General features: G+C 31.4%; 1 protein-coding gene across 1 annotated transcript; it reads left to right on the forward strand.

Moving 5' to 3' along the window:
* The first annotated feature begins 15,616 nt into the window (after positions 1 to 15,616).
* On the forward strand, positions 15,617 to 15,955 carry LOC123211626 (enoyl-CoA delta isomerase 2, peroxisomal-like). Its single transcript, XM_044630420.1, has one exon. The coding sequence runs from the start codon at positions 15,617 to 15,619 to the stop codon at positions 15,953 to 15,955; it is 339 nt and encodes a 112-aa protein (XP_044486355.1).
* Positions 15,956 to 24,344: the final 8,389 nt, after the last annotated feature.

A 24,344-nucleotide genomic window follows, 5' to 3' on the forward strand; every position in this document is an offset into this window, starting at 1 on the left:
ATTTGTCATTTCATCAAAACTTAGGTGGTAAATAGTCTTTTGGCTTAAACTTAATAATATGGTGTAGACTTGACAATTCGTACCATTTAGTCATTTTCGTATTATATCAATTTAGATATTAAGTTAAAAACCTTTAACTTTATTTCGATTTGAATTTGAATTATATAAAAAAATTTCAACTCTTCTAACTATTTAATATTTTTATAATTTATTTCTAACAAATTTTATTAAAATAATATTTCTTTAAATATTCGTATCAGCTTGGTTTAATTTAAATTATTTTTATATCAACCTTAATACAATTCAATTTAGTTTTGAGTTGTATCAAGTATTTTATATTATAAAACTCAATTATAATCTAAATTTTTTCTATTATATCATATTACATTAACGAATCGTATTGAAAATTTTTATTTTTAATATTTTTAAATATATTTAATGGTGAATATGATAAAAATAGTTTTTTTTATAGAAAATATATATGAGAATGGAAGCTTAGCCAAAGCCAAGCTGAGCCAATGAAGTAAGGAATAAGGAGGTGGGAATGAGAGAAAAAGAAAAGGCAATGAATAAGTGAGTCAAAGAGATGGTTGGATGCGTTATTTGACTAACTAATCTCAACAAAAGAAGGTCACTTTCACCGACCCCACCACCCCCTCACGAATTCTATGGGCCCATTAATTTTCCACCTTCAGATTAAGTAGTAACGCATGTCAACATACCATCACCGGTCCCCCCTCCCTTTTCTTTTTTAATCATACACGTGTATGGTCCACATCTGCTGTTATTTTTGTTGCCGTTTTTAGCGTCGACAGCTATTGACAGCCGGGAGGGATGGTTTGGGTCAAATTTATGTGGGCATCTGGTCAAAGGTTAGAACCGTCAATTCGAATAATTCCACTTGACGTTAACGGTCCGTTGTGGGTTGTCGCTTTTGTATTGCGGAGAAAGCTCTAGAAAAGTTCACTGAATCACTTTATTCTTCGTCAATGAAAAACCATGAATTCCATCGCAGCAGCTTCAAAAGCAAGAGTTGACGAACTCCGAATACTCCAGAAATAAAGAAGATTGAAAATTATAAATTCGGATTAAAATTATGATCTCTAACAAAAGGTGAGCAAAAGAGTCACCACCAGATTGGAAAAAGGAGAGAAGAAGAAGAAGAAGAGTCTTATTCTCTCCGCTACCGTGTCTGCTATAGTGCGCTCTACAATGGCGCGTCTCAAAGTAAAACTCCAGCCGCAACCAGTACAGCTAGTGCGGACCAGTGCATGCATCTACAGCCGCAGTCCAGCCTGGTTTCTTCACCACAGCAGCAGCCAAATATTCAGTTCGTTCAATTGATTTTCAATTTTAATTTAACTTCATTCTGAATTTATCATACTTTTTCTAGATCAATTATAAATTTTTGTCTAACTAAATTTACATGGAGATACTACAGGTTACATACTAGATAATATTTTGTAACTAGATTTTCTAGATCAATCATCACCATTACGATTCTTAGATGGTTTGCAACTTGGGCTATCCATTTGCTCAACAGAAACTGAGACTCTTCAAATGAAAACCGTCCACCATGCACTTTAGAGACCTTAAAAAAAAAAAACTCTCATTCTTGCAACTTTTAAAGATGTGCAATGGAAGGTTTCAAAAGTTTTCAAGACATATCCCGAGTGTTTGAGTCACATTGACGATAACTGCATGAGTTGAGAAATTGTTGCTATTACCTACACAAAGATGTTATCGACAAATGAATGGATTACTATAACACTTAGCATGTAAGTATTGACAAATGAGTGAATTATTGTAACACTTGCATGTATGAATGAAGATAAAATAGTTTTTTCATATATTTTAAGTTGACCCATATTTAGCGTGGACATGATTAAATTGAAATTAAATAGAATTATTTAATTTTAGTTTATGAACGATTGTTCATGAGTCTATGAACATTTATTCATAAGTTTTCACATCAACAAGGTTGGATAAACTATGTATACAATTTTAAACAAGATGAAGAGTAAACGTCCATTCATTCGGTTATGAAAATTACATTTTGATATGATACGTTTTCGTAATTTTGGAGATTTACATCAAAATACACGAGCATGTCATTATCCAACAAAAAGTTGCATCAGAGAGGAGATTTCACTCTGCAATTTTCAGTTTCAAGCGACAACTTCCAACATGGTTTTCTAGACGAAAATCGTAGAGAGAGATAGTGTGTTCACCAACCTAAGGCGTTCATTGATTCGACAAAGAGGTAAGCAAAAATATTTGCCTAGGGTTTTGTTCATATGATACTTACTTAGTGAATGTTTACTTGATTGATGAAGTCATGTTTTGTCACGTAAAATTATAGGAGTATGTATAGTTATAGTCAGGTATACATTTGTCTATACCAAAAACATTTTTATAATGATATATAAGAATGATATGTCTAATTTTATTTTTATTTATTTTTACTAGATCTCTCTTGAAATATTTATATTGATCCATTTCCTTCTCATTTGAGCAAACAAAATGAAATCATTCTAATCGTTTGAATATTTTTTAAAAAAATATATTAAATTTTTTCATGATTGAAGTATTAAAAAGAAAAATAATAATGGACAAAATTGTAAAACAAATGAAAACTAAATTAATTAACAATTGATTAAAAGAGTTTGAAATTATGAAATTGAAAAAACTGTTAATAGATACAGATTGAAAAATTATGAGTTGGGAAGGGGGAAAAGAATTTATATAGGCAAAAAATGAAAAAAAAAATTAACCCAATGGCTACTAGCTAAGAGTTGTTAGAACTTGGAGCGGTACAGAATGGCACCCAACCATCCTACGTCTTTTTTTTTTTTTTTTTCACAACCTACTATAGTAACATGTTATATGTCAGGTTAACCCACAGTCCTAATTATTAGGAGCAGACATGATTTGGGCTTTGTGATACCACTAGGCTTAAAATCTCTTAAGTTGTCCCTCTGTAGGTCTTTAATGAGTTAATCTACATACTTTTGTAACTAACTCATCCTATTTTATTTTTTTATTGTTTTAATTCTCGTTAGTTATTATTAATTTTTTGATTTTTTAATAATTAGATTGGCCTACTAATTGTGTCTCAAGGCCTGGGGTATGACCTATTAGCCTTACATGACCTAGAATTTTATAAGTCATGCCCTCAAGGGTCGGGATATTGGTCGATCAAACTGTTTTGATATATTTAATTATTTTATTTATGTTAATTTATTTATATATATAATTTTATTTATTTATTTATATAAATAATTTTATTAAAAAAAAGCTCTGGTGTCCCAAATTTTTTTTTTTTATTATTATTATAAACCACAAGTCAATCTTCTTTACGGGAAATTTTAATAAATGGCCAAAATACCTTTTTATTAAGCAAAAATACATAATTTTACTATTCTTAAACGAAAATGCCCAAATTTTCTATTCCTAAGCAAAAATGCCCTAAACTTTTTTTAAAATACCAAAATTACCTTTCACCACATTTATATAAATCCCCTCACTCACTCTTATTACACACACTTCTCATGTTATTCAAACACTCATTTTCACTCTCATTCTTACTTAATATCAATTAATACAGGTTCGTTCGGACGAAAGAAGTTCGTATTTCTAAATTCGATTAAAAAAAAGGCTATTCGTGAAAAAAATGTATTTATAGGAATCTTAACCTAAAAACTTAATTTTATTTGTTAAATCTAGTTTATATGTCATATAAAGAAGGTACTTGAATATTAGATAATAATATAGGGGTTAAATGCAATGTTAGATAAATATGAAGGGTATTTTGATATTATACAATATATAAAAGATTTAAATAATATGTTAAGAATAGATAGGTATACTTTACCTAAAAACTTAATTTTATTTGTTAAATCTAGTTTATATGTCATATAAAGAAGGTACTTGAATATTAGATAATAATATAGGGGTTAAATGCAATGTTAGATAAATATGGAGGGTATTTTGATATTATACAATATATAAAAGATTTAAATAATATGTTAAGAATAGATAGGTATACTTTGATACAAGACAACATATGAAGGTGTTAAATAAAATGTTAGATAATTATGAGGGGTCAAATGAAATTTTATAAAAATATAGGGGGCATTTTGATATTAAACATTGTAAGAGCATTATAAATAAATTTTAAGAATAGATAAATGTATTTTGATATGAGACAACATACAAGGGTGGTAAATGCAATGTTAGGTAATTGTAGGGGGTAAAAAAATATTTAAAAAATATAGGGGGTATTTTAAAATTACATAATACATGAAGGATTTAAATAATGGGTTAAGAGTAGATAGATTTTTTTGATACAAGAGAACATAAAATGATGTTAAATGAAAGTATAAATGATTATAGAGGGTTAAATAAAATGTTAAGAAAAACATGGGGGTATTTTGATATTTCATAATATCATGAAAGATTTAAAAACATGTTAAGAATGAATAGATGTATTTTGATAATAGGAAAGATACGAGGGTATTAAATAAAATATTAGATAAGTATAGGGGGCTAAATAAAATGTTAAAAAATATAAGGGGTATTTTGATATTAAACATTGTAAGAAAGCTTTAAATGAAATATTAAGAATAAATAGATACATTTTGATATTAAACATTGTAAGAATGTTTTTAATGAAATATTAAAAACAGATAGATACGTTTTGATACAAGATATTATACAAGAATGTTTAATAAAATATTAGATAATTATAGGGGGTTAAATAAAATTTTAAAAAAAGATAGGGGGTATTTTGATATTAAACATTGTAAAATGTTTTAAATGGAATGTTAAGAATAGATAGATGTATTTTGATACAAGATAACATACGAGGGTATTATATAAATTGTTAAATAATTATATGGGGTTAAATAAAATATTAAAAAAATATGATGAGTTTTTTTATATTAATAATTGTAATACTGTTTTACATAGCTATTAAAGATTTTTTGGTATAAATGAATAATTATTTCAAAAAATTGTCATTGCAAGATTAATAATTAAAATGGATGATTATGCATCGATTCGTTACCAAGGAGAATAAATTCAAGGTAGCAACAACACAATGAAATATGTTGGAGGATCCAAACAATTGATTAAAATTCCTTATGGAACAACACTTGAGCGATTTATTAAGCTTTTGAAGGAGTCTTGCAGTATTAATCTAATAAAAAACTACCTTCAACTATCAATGAAGCTAAAAAAAATTGAGCTCGATTGCCCCGTACAGATCCAAAATGATGAAGATGTCTAGGGTTTTATTGATGTATCTCAGTACTTACAAAAATGTATTCATGTTTTTGTTACATGTATCCCAATTGAAGGGCAGAAGGAAAAAGATAAGGATGAAGATGAAGATGGAGAAGAAATTAGTGAGGTAAAAAAAGAATATAATTTGGAAAACTTGATTGATTTCAGTAATAACTCATTGTACATTGCAAACACATCAGCGCATGGAGAAAAAGATGAGTTCCCGTGAGTCCCGACTGGGGTGACTTTAATAAAAATAATATGTCTGATATTCCTTTTGAAGATGTAGAACTTGAGTATATGGTACCAATTACCAAAGGTATGGATAGTTTGTAGCTTGAAGATCCTATTTCAAGTAGTGAAAATTATTCTGGGCCATTTTTTAACAATGTCCCCACTGATCCGTTTAGGTGGTTCATGATTTTTCCCCATAACCATCAACATCATCAGGTGGTACTAGATCGATTCGATAAGAGAATAGTGTGAAGGTCGGTGATATTTTTCATAATAAAATATAATTGAAAGACGCTGTGAAGCAATTTGTTTTACTTAAAGGATTTCAATTTATGGTAAAAAAGTCTGAAAAGACGCGATAGAAAATTAAGTGCAAGGCTGAAAATTTTGAATGGTAAATACATGCAACCAAGTCCAAAGTCGGTGAAGTGTTTCAAATCAATTATATGAATTTTATCCACATATGTTCAGTTGATCAAATCATGTCACATCACAGACAAGTTGAGACCAAGCTTTAGGTCAATTAATGAGGTTAAAGTTTGTGATGATTGATCGACTTTATCGGCCTAAGAAAATAATTGTGGACATCGTTGACCGATATAAAATTGATATTTCATATTCACAGGCGTGGCGGGCAAGAAACTAAGCTATAAATTTCTTTGAGGGCCTCACCGGAGGAATTATTTATGCTATTACCAAATTATTGCTACAATTTACAGTGTACTAATCTGGGCACCGTTATTGCTATTGAAACGGATGATGATCATCGATTTAAAAATTTTTTCATGGCATTAGGATGTTTCGTTCGTGCATTCAAAGAATATCTCTAACTTGTTATTTGCATTGACGTTGCTTTTCTTAAAGGTCGATATTTAGGGTATTTATTTATTGCGGTGACTCTTGATGGTAATAACCAGATATATCACATTGGTTTTGGTGTAAAAAAAAAAGAAGATCATAACACATGATCTTGGTTTCTCAGAAGGATTAAAGAATGCATCTATGACCTTTCCGAGCTGGCCATAATATCATATCGACATCATGTTATATTTTCTGCAATGGCTGAAGTCTTTCTAGATGTCCACCATAGATGTTGTTGTCATCATCTTTTGTGTAATATGTGGGTAAAGTATAAACGAGACTCAAAGGTATAGTGTTTAAACAATTATTAAAATTTTGAAATGTAAATCTTTTTTATACATTTTGATTATGAAGTTCTCATATTTTTTACCATCTTACAGGTTGCAGATGCATATTGAAAAGCCACAAAATCATACATAGAAGCAGAATTTGGGGCGATGATGTAATTTCTTGATTCGATGAACCCTTAAGCTAAAGTTTATCTACGTGAGGTCAGATTTGAACGTTGGAGTAGAGCATACTTTTCAGGACATCAATACAATATCATAAGAACTAATATTGCAGAGTCATTTAATGTCATTGTCAGACATGCACGGGGCCTACCTATCACAATTCTCGTCGAGTTCATTCGTGATACCATGCAGCAATGGTTTTACGAGAGGAGAAACCATGCAAGTAAGTATCCAATCGTTAATAATTAAAAGTTTTTTATCATGTACTTTTTCCCTTTAGTTTTGATTATTAACAAATGTGTTGTTAATATTTTTTCAAATTATAGATGAATATCCTAACTTTGTCACCCCTTAGGGGGAGGAGAAGACCAACAGTCGTCTGTCAAAGTCTACACACTTAGAGGTTCGACTAATTACACCTATTCAATATCAGGTTGTTGGTTTTCGTGGATACATAGGTATTGTAGACTTTAGTGAAATGTCTTGTAAAAGTTTTAGCTTTCATGTATTTTGTGCAAGCATGTCATCGCTATTGCACGACACATGAGGCTCACAAATGTCAATGCATGGGTTCATCCATTTTTTCGCACCGAATTATACTGTGTAATATATCAGGAACCTATCAATCTTCTTGGAAACCAAGAAGAATGGTTGCACTCACCAGAAGAAATAGTTATTCTACCCCCCATCTTCGATAGTCGTTGTTCAGGTCGCCTTTCCAACAGAAATCAATGTCTTTCGCAAGGAGAAAATGTTACACCCAGGATTTACAATCGTTGTCATGAAGTAGGACATGTACGAACTCAATGTAAAACCTTAACACCAGTTCCAAGCTCTGCCCCGCAGCGGTCATCCAGAAAAGGCAAAGGGTCGAGATCTTGACAAGCTTATATTTAGTTTTGTTAGTTATATGATTCATCATTGTTATACTTAAGTGATATATAATCGATGTATTTTCATTATTGTTTCAAATATATAATTGTATTCACATGTGATGTAATAACTTTAGTGTGAATGATTTCTTCATTTCATATTTGTTGGAATGAGTTGTTTGAGTATTTATTTATTTCATCTCATGTTTGATAGTAACATCACTCAAATCACATATAATTACTTTCGTGTCAAGATTATTTAAAAAATGAAATCAAAAGGATATATTCATATATAATGATAGATAAAATACATCGTACACATACGCATATACAATAAATATATACATAAGAACATATGAAGAACAATAAATAAACAATGAACTAATTAAATATACACCTGTGATTTACTCGATACAGTGGAAATACAACTGCGATGCTAAACCTCGATGCATGGAGGTAGACAGCTTTTGAAAAAAATCGACACTTCGTGACAATGCCAAACACTAAAAAAACGTAACATAAACACGCCACAATCACTGGAGTCTTCCCCTTACTGAGGGACATCTGTCGCTTGATGTAAATATAGGGGATCACATCATGGAGTCTGCCAAAAAATGATCTAGAAACTCGTCGCATCTAATAGTGCGGGTATGAATATCATGTACGATCACATCTGTCACTCGAGAGACCCCATATTTACTAAGTATGATACCTTCGAATCATACACCTAATCGACCACTCACAGAAATCTATAATTCTGACCATCCAATGTGTGTAGTCGAAGTTTATAGGAATGAAAACCTATAAACAGTGAGAAATTAAAGTTGATTACAAACTAATTCAACGTAAAATGGCCTACGAATGAAAATACTATTATACTATACCTTATCGACCATCCTCATGGTTTGTAAAACAAACTCGAGCTCTGCCAACTCCTACAGGCCATCTCAATATAGCTACGAAGAATGTGTGGGCAGTCGTCTAACATTGTGATACAGTCAAACGGTGATCGTCCTGATGCCAATGTAATATAGTCAAAAAGGAATCCATGTGCTAAAATAGTATAAACAACTTCAAATGTGTTAGTTATTGACAAGTATATCAAACTTTTAACCAAATTATATAATATAGATAACTTACATCGTCGGCCAGCTACTCGTGCAACTCTACCACAAATTGCAAAAATGTAACACTCGGATTCAAGTATGCCAATGAACTCTACTTCCAAAATTACCCCTAGAGTTGATTTTATAACTTGTTGTTTAAAAAAATTGTAAAAGAATTATAGAAAACTACTAAATGAACAATAAATTTCAAAGGGGGTAAAATGGTCATTTTAGAAGGATTTAAGAGACAAAGTGGGAATGTAAATTGAATGGCACACTTGAAATTATATAATAGTGCTAAGGATTTTTGGTAATTGGTTAAGGATAAAATAGTCATTTTTAGAAAAGGTTAAGGGTAAATTAGTTCAAAAAGCTTATAAAACCAACCAACTAATCATTTTCTTATTCCTTAACGGAGAATCTCCATAATTTTAACTAAAGTTTTTCCTTCAAGCAAAAACTCATCAAAAAACCTAGTTAAACCACCCAATTTCCAAAGCCTCCAGTTATAAAAAGTGTAGATCTATTAATTCTAATAAGTTCTAAGATAAAAAGTTTAATTTTTAAGATATGTCAAGTTTAGAGTTTTGATGAATGATTATGTTTTTGATTGATTAAGGTTGCTAAGAAGAAGAAAAGAAGGAGAATAAGCTTAAATCACCTAATTAGCAAACAAAATATAAGAATTTTATACTTTACATACTTGAAATAATTTGAGTTAGGTGTTTTAAATAATCTTCACTTGTATAAGTATGCAAAGTATGAAATTCTTACATTTTCTTTGCTAATTAGGTGATTTAAGTATATCCTCCTTCTTTTTTTCTTCCTAACAACCTTAATCAACCAAAAACATAATCATCCATCAAAACTCTAAACTTGACATCTCTTAAAAATTAAACTTTTTACCTTAAAACTTACCAGAAGTGATAGATCTACACTTTTTATAACTGGAGGATTTGGAAATTAAGTAGTTTAGCTAGGTTTTTTAATGAATTTTTGCTTGAAGGAAAAACTTTAGTTAAAATTATGGAGATTCTCGGCTAAGGAAAAAGAAAATGAATAGTTGGTTGGTTTTATAAGCTTTTTGGACTAATTTACCCTTAACCTTTTCCAAAAATAACTATTTTATCCTTAATCAATTACCAAAAACCCTTAGCACTATTATATAATTTCAAGTGTGTCATTAAATTTATATTCCCACTTTGTCTCTTAAATCCTTCTAAAATAATTATTTTACCCCATCTGAAAATTATTGCTCATTTAGTAGTTTTCTATAATTCTTTTGCAATTTCTTTAAACAACAAGTTATAAAATCAACTCTAGAGATAATTTTGGAAGTAGAGTTCACTGGCATACCTGAATCCGGGTGTTACAAAAAAACTGTTATTTGACTTCAATCCGATGAAGTAAACAACATGAGCGTTGGAAGCCGCAGCTCTGGTGTACCATTTGAGGAAAAATTCTTTACACTCTGAGGCAGAGGATGGAATGGTTTTGAGTTACCATTTCACTCTCCCTCTAATTGGATTTGTATAAGGGGTGCGAACCAGTGGACCTTTTCAGACGATCTAACTGCGTGCTATACGAATTAATTGCAAGTACATACAACAATTAATTCATTATTTTATCCTCGTAACAATTATGCATTAATAGATTAATGTTACCTTCTCCATGTATGCGGGAAGAGATTTGACTAGAGAATTCTGAATGACGATCAAGTCCATCGTGCGTGCCCCCTCGACAGACTACAAAATTATAATTTTGAATATCTCAGTGAACAATATATATGAATATTTATATACTAATTATAATTGATATACCTCAATGTGGATGGCCTCGGAAACGTCCTTTTGGAAATCCTTCTCCTGTGAACTAATATCCACTATCCTTTTGCTAGAGCTTGGGATATCAGCAAGTAACCATAGTCGCTCGTCCTGAAAAAGAGACAAAATATTGTTAAATAAATATTATATCAAGAAAAACAAATCAATCAATAATATTTCTTAAAAAAACTTAACCTCAACTTTCGGGGAAGGTATTCGAGGAGAACCCTCAATCGATAATATCTCATTGCGGGTCCCTTATATGCATGAAAAGAACAAAATGATGAATGATAATTCATATAAAACATAAAAATTTACAATAATTTTTATACCTCAAGTAGAGGATCTGAATCAATCAAAGATCCAATCGAAAGACCTTCAAGAGGAAGAGCTTATACGAATATATAAAATGAATTAATCGATAACAAAACAGTCATAAAAATAGAGTTCCATCGATAAGTGACATATTTTAGTTCGAACAGGTGATTCAACAGAAGGGCCGATCGGTGCCCCCTCCTGGCAATTACCCTAAAGTAATAGTAATAATAACTTAATCAGTGGCATTTCATATATAATAATATTATAATATAATAACAACATTTAAAATTAAATATAATTTTGAAATCAAATACAGACCTCATACGACTGATAGGATGGTATTACGGTATCAATGGGAGAGGTCGTCAGATATCATCGTCCCTCTCTTGTACGAATAAAATTATAGTTGTCAGAATAATAATGAAATACAATTTTTATAAGTAATAAATTAAATGTGGTTTTACAACCTGATCGACGGGGGCGGATATGTACACGTGACGATATCCTCCAAACGAGTCATATGATCCTCTAATTGAGTCACATTGTCGCATAATCGAGTCATCTGTGAAGACATATTGTCACGAAAACTCGAAATCTCACACAAAATTATAGCACCCAAGTGCGCCAACGCAGCATCTAATGTAGAAATACTAGGTGATACTGATGAGGGACACTCTTCAGTAACAGGATGGGTAGTACGGTTCCCAACTCCAAGAAGGTTTGTGGGCAATGGGCTCTAAACTCCAAAGGGACAGAGAGGTTGCTCCATAATAGAAGGTTGAATAGGTTTTTCATGTGTCTCAGAAGTCTCGATGAGTATATTTGAATGTCCTAAGACTAGAGAAGCCCCGTCTCCTGTCGCGAGAGGAACCAAAAATGATGAGGAGGAATCAGCATTCAGTAAATCGGTGTACCCGCGAATGTCAACATCCCAGGGTAAACCCTCTTCTATCAGTGATGGACAAAGTGGAAATGTGACATCATCTTAATCATGAAGATATGTAAGTCAAAATAATTACAATATTCAACGAATTAATCAATTTATTAATTAACAACTACATATTGGGTCACCAGTGAAAATAGTGCCTATATAACTCTAACTAGGGACGTCCCGCGTACGCTAACTAAACATCTGGGGGGATGTAGAGATATCAATAATGTCAACCCAATCGTACAAGGTGTCCAGCGTCTCATATATCTAATATAGTAATATAATCATTTACGATTTAAATAAATCAATTCATATTTTTGTCAATTAATATATATAATTAATAAATTGAAACTTACCTGAAATGTGAAAGGAAATCTGTAGAGGTCGTATTTAGGCATTTCAGACATCCGTCCGGAGCATACTCTATCAATCACCTGTGACATAGACTCGTACATCATCTATCACACGACAACGCCCCAAGGGTAGGAATTAAACCCGTCCAGATGATCAACTAACTGTAAGTATTTCACAGATACCTTCTTTCGTCGATCATTCCTTAACAACAATATGTGAAGAATATACAGCAAGACCATCTTGACAGCGTCAATATCGTCATCCCTTCATACCCTGTCATTATATTGCACCTTTGGACCATCCCAAAAATACGTATCTCTGATCTTATGTCTGAAGGAGTGAAGAATATATGAAGAAATAGTAGTGTGTCGGCTAAACAAAAGGCTCATCACCAAAGCAAACTCAAACGGGCTAAATCTCACATCAACTCTGCCAATCCTAAACCATAACGCGTCTCTGACGGAGGGCTAATGTAGCTGTCGTAGTAAAAATGCATGAACTAATATCTCAGAGAATTTGGTTTCAAGTAAACAACAGAGATGTCAGAAACATGTCCTCTCAAATAGTCAAAGCTGATTCGTGGTCAGTGTAGAAGTAATCTTGGATAATACGATGTGTTGTGCATAACATATCACATCTATCCGAAAGTGTTTGGACTCATCGAGGATTCGCAGCTCGCCTTCAACAAGTTTTCTTTTAAGAGAAATATCCTGCAAAAATTTTTAAAATTCATAGGACATTCATAAAAAACAAATATATAAACAAATGTGTAATGAAAAAAAAAACATAGAAAGATGAAAAATAGAAAACAATCAAAAAAGAAATGACAAAATTTAAAAAAGAAGATTTCAGTATCTTAAAACGGTGAAAATAAAAAAAGAGAACTGAAATTCGAATTTTATACGTTGAAATAACCTAGAATGTTAACAATCAAAAAATCGTTCAAAAATCTGAAAAAATACGAGTGACATATTTGAAAACTGTGAAAATAAAAAAAAAGAACTGAAATTCGAATTCTATATGTTGAAATTTCTTAGAATATCAATAATCGAAAAATCGTTTGAAAATTTGAAAAATATGAGTCGATATATCCTAAAGAGCGTAAATAAAAAAAATGAAACTGAAATTTGAATTCTAAACGTTGAAATACCTTAAAATGTCAACAATCAAAAAATCGTTTGTAAATCTAAAAAATATGAGTTGATATATCCTAAAACATTGAAATTCAAAAAAACGAAAATAAAATTCGAATTCTATACACTAAAGTACTATAGAATGTTAACAATCGAAAAATCAGTCAAAAATATGAAAATATGAATCGATATATCTTGAAAGAACGAAAATAAAAAAAAAAAACGAAACTAAAATTCGAATTGTATACTTTAAAATACCTTAAAATGTCAATAATCAAAAAATCATTAGAAAATCTTCAAAATACGAGTCAATATATCCTAAAATGGTGAAATTCAAAAAAATGAAACTGAAATTCAAATTTTAAACGTTGAAATACCCTAAAAGGTTAATAATCAAAAAATCATTTGAAAATCAAGAAAATACGAGTTGATATATCTTGAAAGAGCTTAAATCGAAAAAATGAAACTAAAATTCGAATTTTAAACGTTGAAATACTTTAGAATGTCAACAATCAAAAAATCGTTAAAAAATCTGGAAAATACGAGTCGATATATCATAAAATAATAAAATTCGAAAAAATAGAAATAAAATTCGAGTTCTATATATTGAAATACCCTAGAATGTTAAAAATTGAAAAATCAGTCAAAATATGAAAATATAAATCAATATATCTTAAAATGAGGAAAATCGAAAAAAACGAAACTGAAATTCGAATTCTATACTTTGAAATACCTTAAAATGTCAATAACCGAAAAATTGTTCAGAAATCTTCAAAATATGAGTCGATATATCATAAAACGGTGAAACTTGAAAAAACATAACTGAAATTCGAATTCTAAAAGTTGAAATATCCTAAAATGTCAATAATCGAAAAATCGTTCAGAAATTTAGAAAATACAAATCAATATATCATAAAACAGCGAAATTTGAAAAAACAAAAATAAAATTCGAATTCTATACATTGAAATACCATAGAATGTGAACAATCAAAAAATCGTTAGAAAATCTTAAAAAAAAAAAACTTGATTTATCTTAAAACGACGAAAATCGAAAAAACAGAATTGAAATTCAAACTCTATCAGTTGAAATACGTAATAATGTCACTAATTGAAAATTGTTCGAAAATTTGGAAAATACGAGTCGATATATAGTAAAAAGGTGAAATTCGAAAAAATAAAACTAAAATTCAAAAATACAAATCGATATACCCTATAAACGAAAAAACCGAAATATTGAGCTGAAATTACGTCATTACATCATAAAATATGTCAAAAAAGCACAAAATTCAACAAATCGAATTGCAAATTCGAAAACTACATATTGAAAAATCTTAAAACAGAAAAAACGGGTATAAAATTCAAAAACTATAAGTTGAGAAACCCCAGATATGAAAATAATCAATTTACCCCCTGAGGGAATTTCTATTACAAACAGGTCAAATATCTATCATTTGCCCCCTAAGTAATTTTCTACTCTATTAGCGCCCTTGTAGTTTCAAAAAAGTAAATTTTCCCCCCAACCCACAGTATTTACGGCAGCAGCGTATTGTCACATGGCAAATTTTAGAAACACCTGTCGTGGACTTACCGCTCTCCGCTAACCCCCTAATGTTTTGAAAACGCTACTTAACCCTTAATCCACTGTCAATGTCCCCTAACCGTAAGAGAATTCGTCCTGACTATGGGACACACTGTTCCCACGGTCGAACTGCGGATCACTTTGGATGCATTTTTGGGCCAAAAATTCATCATTTTGACCTCCAATTTTAACAAAAATCAAATCTACATAGACTATAACACAAAACCCTTAACAAATTTAACGAAAATAACCAAAAATAAAAATATTTTAAGCGTTGTTCAAAATCAAAACTGTAAAATTTCAAATCGTAAAATCTCACTCAAATCTTAATAATTTGAATAATAACTTGATTCAAACAAAATTTGAAAAGATATACTAACTTTCTTTGTTATTTTTTATACTCAAAAAGCATAAAAATCACTAAAAATCTGTTCAATTGTAGGATGATCGTGGAGCACGATTTTTCTTTGAAAATACACAATGGAACTGTGGAAGTTTACCGTGGAAAATATGAAAAAAAATTTTATTTATATATAAAGACAGTTCGATTATTTCATAAAAATTAGACATTTTTACTTTAACATGATTATTTTAAACAATTTCACTTAACCCCTCTTAATTTTGCCCATTTATTAGAATTTCCCCCCTCTTTAACATCCACGACAGAATGAGGCGCGACAAAGGCGTGTTGTACATGAGCGAAATGGATATCGGACTCACTTTACCAGATTATTTTGCGGCTCTGTTTCGGGCGAAAATCGGTTCAGCTTCGGTTCGGCGGGATATATTATTAAGGGCCATGAAGATAAAGGGAGAAGATGCGGTGAAGAAGGGGATTGTGGATTCTGCGCATGATAGCATGGAAGAGGTGACTGAGGCTAGCATGCGCCTAGGGAAGGAATTGGCAAGCAGGAAATGGAGGGGTGAGGTGTATGTGGAGATAAGGAAAATATTTGACGCTGTGGAATTTTTGTATTGCAAATGTTTTGGATTCGGACTGAATTAGCTTGGGTTCCACCATCAATTCGGCTTAATTCAGCTCAAAACTAGTGGTCATGGGCTCATGGGTTGGGTCTCAATTATATATAATATATAAGGATTGGTCGAATAGGTTTAACAAAATTTGACCCTTTTCTTTTGCCAAATAAGATGTTTTAGAAGGATTTAAATAACTTTTTTATCATATATTTTTATATTGTGTAGCTAAAAGCTAGAATGATACATTGTTTGAGTGAAGAAGTAAAATTCAACTATACATTTAATTTGTATAGAGGCTTAAACATTATTCAAAAAAGAAAATTACATTATTATTCTCAGCTGGGTTTCTTTACTGACGGCATCAATGCAATAGTTTCACCTATTCGCTACGAAACAATCATCTTGGGCTTTCCCTTTTTCACAACAGAAATTGAGACTCCTCAAATGAAAACCATTCGTCGCTCATTTCAGAGACCTTAAGAAAAAAAAAACCTCATTCTTGCAGCTTCCGACGATGTGCAATGGAGGGTTTTGAAAGTTTCCAAGACATGTCCCATGGTGATATATCATATAATTAACACTCATATGTAAATATTGACAAATGAGTGAATTATTATAACACTCACATGTATGAATAAAGATAAAATAATTTTTTGATATATTTTAAGTTGACCTATATTTATCGTGAATCTGATTAAATTGAAATTAAATAGAATTATTTAATTATGGTTTATAAACGACCGTTTATACGTCTATGAATGTTTGTATATAAGTTTTCACATTAACAAAGTTGGATAAGCCATGTACGTAATTTTAAAAGAGACGAAGAGTGAATGTTTTGTATGCATTGCATGAAAATTCTACACATAGAGATGTGCTTATGGTTTGATTGAATGACAATGAGATTGGCGAATGATGAAACTATGGATGATGGTGTAACATGCTAATGAATGGCCTATATTTTGTTGTGTGTTGCTTGATAAGCATTTGAACATCTAGGAACAAGACTAGAGTGGAGGTGTCATGGGTCAAGCCTGCTCTAGCGTGGCCATCGGGCGTGGGGGTTCGGTTGGGCTAAGACTTGTATAGTCTTGAGCCTTCAGGTTAGACCGACTAGAAAAATACTTAAGTTCTACGACATGACCCTATGTATATAAGATTGGGTTGAACCGAGCTTTCAATGGGTTGACCCCGTTAATTTTAATAAAAAATTAATTTTTTTATATTAATTATTTTAATTATAATGTGAATATTAGTGAGTTGGGTTAGGTCGATTTGTGGACCTAATGCCTAGGCCTATGGCTAGCACGCAAGTGCTATAGTGCAAGCCATGCTTTCTGAATCGAGCTATTTTTCATGCTTTGAGCAAACCCAACACATTTGACATGTCTAAACTAAAGTGTATAATGTTAATTTTTGCAATATGCTAATCTACTTATAATTTTTCAAACTAAAGCATTTTTATAATGATGTATATAAATGAGATGTCTAATTTTACTCTTACTTGTTCTTATAGTACTTACACTGATCAATTTCCTTCTCATTTGACCCTATAAAAATGAAATCACCTTAATCATTTGAACAATTTATTTATTTAGAATATATTAAATTTTTCATTATCGAAATATTCAAAAGGAACATAATAATTGACAAAACTGTAAAACAAATGGAAATTAATTTTTTTTTTTAAAATTAAAAATTGATTGTGAGAGTTCAAAATTGAGAAATCTAAGAAAGAGTGTGAGAGATACAAATTGAGAAATTATGTTTTAGGGACGGGGGAAAAGAGAAAAAAAAATTAAACCAATGGCTACTGGCTAGAGCCATTGGAGCTGGAGGGGTGCAAAATGGCACCCAACCATCCTACATCATTTATTTATTTTTTTTAATTTTTTCATAGTTTACTACGACAATATGTCATTTTGAATCAACCCACAACCTGATTTGACACAATTCAATGTGTTCATGTCACGACTAACCAATTGACAACGTACAATCATGCCATGGTAATGCTTAAAATCTCTTAGGATGTGCCTCGTAAGTCTTTAATAGATCAACCTACATGCTTTTGTGGCTAACCTGTAATATTATGTTTTTTCATTCTTTTTAATTCTTGATAGTTATTATTAATTTTTTAAATTTTTTAATAGGTTAGACTGGCCTATGAGTTGTGTCTCAAGCCCTCAAACATTGCCTGTTAGCTTTATGCGACCCATAATTTTGTAAGTCATCCCTTCAAGACTTGTGTTGTTAATCGATTTGATTTTTTTTATAGATTTAATTATTTTATTTATCTTAATTTATTTATACACATAATTTTATTATTTTTTTATAAAAATAATTTTATAAAAAAAACTCTCAGTTCCCTTAATTTAATAATAATAATAATTTTGTTATAAAATTAATTAAGCAAGTATAAAAGATAAAGAAATGAAAGGAAGAAATAACAAAGGAGAAGAGAGCAAGGCTATTAAACTTTATTTTCGGATGAAGAAAAGAGAAGAGAAATCTATGTTTACATGAAGAGGGGAGGGGGCATTTATAGGCAATTTGCCGCCCCTCCATTCAACAAAGGAAGCAAATTTCTAAGCCAATTTTCCAACTTCATTAATGCATTCATACTCCTTTGGTTTCTCTTGCATAAGCCTTACCATTTTCTTCTTGCTCTAATAAATGAATTCCCACCGCCTTTTTTGACTTGTTTTGGCGGAAAGCCACCTGACTTTATAACACTCCCTCCTGGATTTCCACCACTTACAGATAATTATATTAACCTTGCTAAGGAAAAACTCAATGGGATAAAAACCAAAGCAAAGGAACATTATTATTAAATGTCCTGTAAGTTGGCGTTTGACGTGCTTAAACTGCCTCATTAAAAACCTTACTAGAAAAACCCAGTGGGATAAAACCTAGTGAAGAAAAAAAGAGTACAGTGCACCTTTTGTCCAATATTGGATAAACTTCAAAATTTTGCCTAATGAACGCTCCCCCTGATAAACGCTCCCCCTCTTTGTAGTAGGATTAACTTGGTTGCGTGTTGAGCCGCCGCATACCGATGTTATACACTAACTTCTCAAATGTCAATGTCGGTAGTGTCTTAGTGAACAAATCTGTAAGATTCTCACTGGATCTGATTTGTTTGACATCAATCTTTTAACTCTGTTGGAGCTCATGAGTGTAAAAGAACTTTGGTGAGATATGTTTGGTTCTTTCTCCTTTGATGTACCTACCTCTAATTTGGGTTATACATGTTGCATTGTCTTCATATAATATGGAATGAGTGTTTATTGTAGAAGGAAGATTGTATGCATTCTGAATATGATGGATGACATACCGTAACCATATACGTTCTCGGCTAGCTTCATAGAGAGCTAAAATTTCTGAATGATTTGAAGAAGTTGCAACCAAGTCTGCTTGGTGGAATGTCATGATATAGCTATGTCATTATGAGTGAAAACATATCTCGTCTGTGAACGGGCCTTATGGGGGTCAGAAAGATAACCAGCATCTGCATATCCAACCAAACTAGGATTTTTAAGGGATTTGACAGAATAAAATAATCTCAAATCTCTAGTTCCACATAGGTAACGAAGTATATGTTTGATTCCGTTCCAGTGGCGACGGGTTGGTGAAGAGCTAAATCAGGCCAATAAATTAACTACAAAGGATATATCCGGTCTCGTGCATTAGGCCAAATATAATAAGGGTCCAATGGCATTAAGATATGGTACTTCATGATCAAGTATCTTTTTATCTTCTTCTTTAGGACGAAATGAATCATTTTTTGGATCAAGAGACCGAACAACCATTAGGGTGCTCAAAGGATAAACCTTATCCATATTAAAACATTTTAATAATTTTTCAATATACGTTGATTGATGGATAAGTATTCCATTTGAATTATGCTCGATCTGCAGGTCGAGACAATATTTTGTTTTCCCCAAATCTTTCATTTCAAATTCTTTTTTCAAATATTCAGCAGTTTTTGAGAGCTCTTCAGGAGTCCCAATTAAATTCATATCATTAACATAAACTGCTACAATAGTAAATCCCGATTCTGACCTTCTAATAAAGACACATGGACATATAGGGTCATTCACATAACCCTCTTTTTTCAAATATTCACTGAGGCAATTGTATCACATACGTTCGGATTGTTTTAATCCGTACAATGATCTTTGTAATTTAATTGAGTGTAAGCCTCTTGAATTGACCCTTTTTGCTTCAGGTAATTTGTATCCTTCAGGGAGTTTCATATAAATTTCAGCGTCTAAATTTCCATACAAATAAGCAGTAACTACGTCCATTAGATGCATATCCAGTCCTTCAGAGACTATTAAACTGATTAAATATCTGAATGTGATTATATCCATCACAGGTGCATATGTTTCATCAAAGTCTATATCGGGCCTTTGGGAAAAGCCTTGGGCTACAAGTCTGGCTTTATATCTAGCAATTTCATTTTTCTCATTTCTTTTTCTCACAAATACCCATTTATATCCAAAGGTTGTACGTCTTGCGGCGTTGGAACTACAGGCTCAAACACTTGACGTTTTGCTAGAGAAGCTAATTCTGTTTGAATTGCTTCTTCCCATTTAGGCTAATCATGTCTTTGTTTGCACTCAGCCATAGTACGTGGCTCAAAATCATCATCATTCAGAATTTCAGTAGCTACAACAAATGAGAATATGTCATCAATTATAAATGTTTCACGATTCCACACCTCTCGTGTATGAACATAATTTAAAAATATTTCAATATTCTCATTTTCCTGTTCTTTAGGATTTTGTACCACTTCAGGGGTTTGTGCCACTTCAGGGACCATAACCTCTTCTGGAGGAATATTTGTTTGATTATTTGCCTTTCTTTTTTGAGGAACAGTGTCCTTCGATCCAACAGGTCTACCATGCTTCTGGCGTGAGGTAGATGGATCAATCATAACTCGAATGAATTGTTCAGTAGTCACATTGATTCTTGTTGGTGCATTAGCAACTGAAACATGTGATCTTGCCACTTTTGTCGTATCAACAAATGCATCAGACATTTGGTTGGCAATAATTTGTAATCGCACTATCCTTTGCACTTCAGTTTCACTTTGGGATGTGCGAGGATCCAAATGAGACATGGTAGATACATACCAAGTAAGTTCATGCCTAACTTTAGGAGGTATTTTCTTTTCCCCTAAAGACGGGAAAGTTGTCTCATCAAAGTGACAATCTGTAAATCGTACAGTAAAAAGATAACCTGTTAATGGTTTCAGGTACCTAATAATGGATGGTAAATTATATCCAACATATATTCCCAAACGACGTTGGGGTCCCATTTTTGTGCGTTGAGGGGACACAATAGGGACATATACAACACAACCAAATATTCTTAAATGAGATACATTAGGTTGGTAACCAAAAACCAATTGTAGGGGAGAATATTGATGATAAGAAGAAGGTCGCAAGTGAATTAACGCTGCAGCATGTAATATAGCATGTCCCCACATAGAAGTAGGTAATTGACTTTTTAATAATAAAGTACATGCAATTACCTTGAGTCATTTGATAAGAGACTCAGCTAATTCATTCTGTGTGTGGACATGCGGGACTGGATGTTCAACCTCAATCCCCATAGATATGCAATAATCATCAAATATTTTGGATGTAAATTCACCAGCATTATCTAGCCGTATTGACTTGATCGAATAATCTGTGAAATGTGCCTTTAATTTGATAATTTGTGCTAACAGTTTAGCAAATGCAACATTTCGAGTAGGCAATAAATAGATATGAGACCATAGTGCAGATGCGTTAATTAAGACCATAAAATAACGAAATGGCCCACTTGATGGGTGAATGAGTCCACATATATCCCCTTGAATCCTTTGCAAGAATAATGGGAATTCACCTCCAATTTTGGAGGGGGATGGTCTTATTACTAATTTGCCTTGAGAACAAGCGGTGCAAAATTGTTCATTGGACAATAAAATTTTATGATTTTGTAATGTATGTCCATGTGAATTTTCAATAATCCTACGCATCATTGTAGATCCTGGGTGGCCTAAACGATCATGCCAAAGCATAAATGTTTTTGGATCAACGAACTTCTGGTTCGATACTGCGTAGGTTTTAATTGCCTTTATGATTGTATAATACAATCCAAATGATAAAACAGACAACTTTTCTAGTATAAGCCTTCTTTCGGAGGCATTACTAGTTATACAGATGAATTCTGCACCATTTTTATTCATGGTTTCAAGATGATGACCATTTTTTCTTATATCTTTAAAACTCAGTAGATTTCTTCTGGATCTACTTGAATATAATGCATTATTGGTGCTTAATTTGGTCCCATTGTTTAACATAATTGTGGCTCTTCCGGAGCCTTCTATCAGATCAATTGATCCTGATATAGTAGTTACTTTAACTTCAATTAATGCTAAAGATAAGAAAAAAAAATTTTCCTTAAGAATTGTGTGTGTTGTTGCGCTATCCACCAAACATATGTCTCCCACATCAGCTTTTGAAGTTAATGCTTCAATTTTGGAGTCCATTTCCTTTCATTGAAAAATTATATTAGTTATAACATACACAAAATATTGAAAGGAAGAGAACATGACAATAAAAAATAATATGCATGACTCCAAAATAAATATATATGATGGATTTAATTATAAAAATTTTGGGCATTTCATACTCATAATAATTACTTCTGGTAGTTGCGTTCACTTCAGGGAACGATGTATAATGAGAAAATATTATTTCAGAATTTCTTTTCTGATATAACTACTACAGGAGCAAAAATAAAATGTGGAGAATATTTTATCTTCCACATTTAGGAAAAGATTCAAAATATTACAGAGTTATACTAAATATAGAGTCATTGAGAGTATTATTAAATTTGATGTTCAAATCTATCTTTCAAATTTCTCCACAAATTTAATGGATTTATCATTATATCTATATTTCGGCTTGCAATCCTTCAGGGATATGACACTGAAAAATAATAGTCTTGTATTTGTCCTTTTGAGATATTTTATTTAGTTAGTTTTTCAAGGCTCACAAATTTTAGGTGGAGACTCATGCAAAAAGTCCATTTAATATTATCCATCTAATTTTTGGAACTTCAGGTTCAATTATTGTCATATTTACAAAACTTCTAGTTTTGTAGACAATATATATGAGTTAATCTTTGAAACTTCAGGTTTAAATATTATCTCATATTTATAAAATAGCTGATTTCGTAGGAGAAATATTGGGATTAATTTTGGAAGCTTCAGGTTCATATATTATCTCATATTTATAAAACTTCTGGTTTTGTAATTAGTATTCAGAATATTATAATACGTATTCTGATTATGTTTTGGACTTCAAGTCCATATTTTTCACACTTTATGCAAACTTTAGGTTACAAAGGTGATATTATTATTCTAAAATAAAGGCTTTGATAAAACTTGGGACTTCTGGCCCATATATACGTATTCTCTTGATTTTACAAACTTCAAGTTGTAAATTGTAAAATTCGAGACTTCGGGCTCATACATATGATTTTCTCAAGATTTTACAAACTTTAGGTTGTAAATCGAATATAAATAAAAATAAAGATTCAAATAAATAAATATGCGAATAAATAAATATTCAAATAAATGGACAATAAAAATAAATATTTAAATAATATCAAGACTTCTGATCCAGATTCTTGGTTTTGTAAGCTTTAGGTTACAAATAATATTTATGACTTCAGGTCACAAATTTATAATTTCGTAAACTTCGGGTTACGAATGATATTCAGGATTTTAGATCCAAATTCATGATATTCAGGACTGCAGGTCCAGATTCATAATTTTGTAAACTTCAAGTTACAAACAAGATTCAGAACTTCAAGTTCAGATTTATGATATTCCAAACTTCAGGTCTAGATTCAAGAGTTTCAGAATTTTAGGTCCAAATTTATAATTTTACAAACTTCGGGTTGCAAATATTGTATAATTATAAAGAAAAATTAAGCAGAAATATAACAGAAATTAAAAGTTAACTGAGACATCACAACTGAGATATTCGTATTTATAATATTTAAGCAATGTAACGATATAATAATAAAATATAATATACCTGAACTGATCATGCTGATAACGTGTTATAAAATTAATTAAGCAAGTATAAAAGACTAAGAAATGAAAGGAAGAAATAGCAAAAGAGAAGAGAGCAAGACTATTAAACTTTATTTCTGGATGAAGAAGAGAGAAGAGAAATCTATGTTTACATGAAGAGGAGGGGGTATTTATAGGGGATTTGCCGCCCCTCCAGTCAACAAAGGAAGCAAATTTCTAAGCCAATTTTCCAACTTCATAAAGGCATTCATACTCCTTTGGTTTCTCCCGCATAAACCTTGTCATTTTCTTTTTGCTATAATAAATAAATTTCTACAGC

Source organism: Mangifera indica, chromosome 3 (genome assembly GCF_011075055.1).
Source record: "Mangifera indica cultivar Alphonso chromosome 3, CATAS_Mindica_2.1, whole genome shotgun sequence".
Taxonomy (NCBI): domain Eukaryota; kingdom Viridiplantae; phylum Streptophyta; class Magnoliopsida; order Sapindales; family Anacardiaceae; genus Mangifera; species Mangifera indica.

Bases quoted from the DNA above. Each gene is read 5' to 3' on its own strand.
- LOC123211626 (XM_044630420.1), top strand. From the start codon at position 15,617: ATGAGGCGCGACAAAGGCGTGTTGTACATGAGCGAAATGGATATCGGA.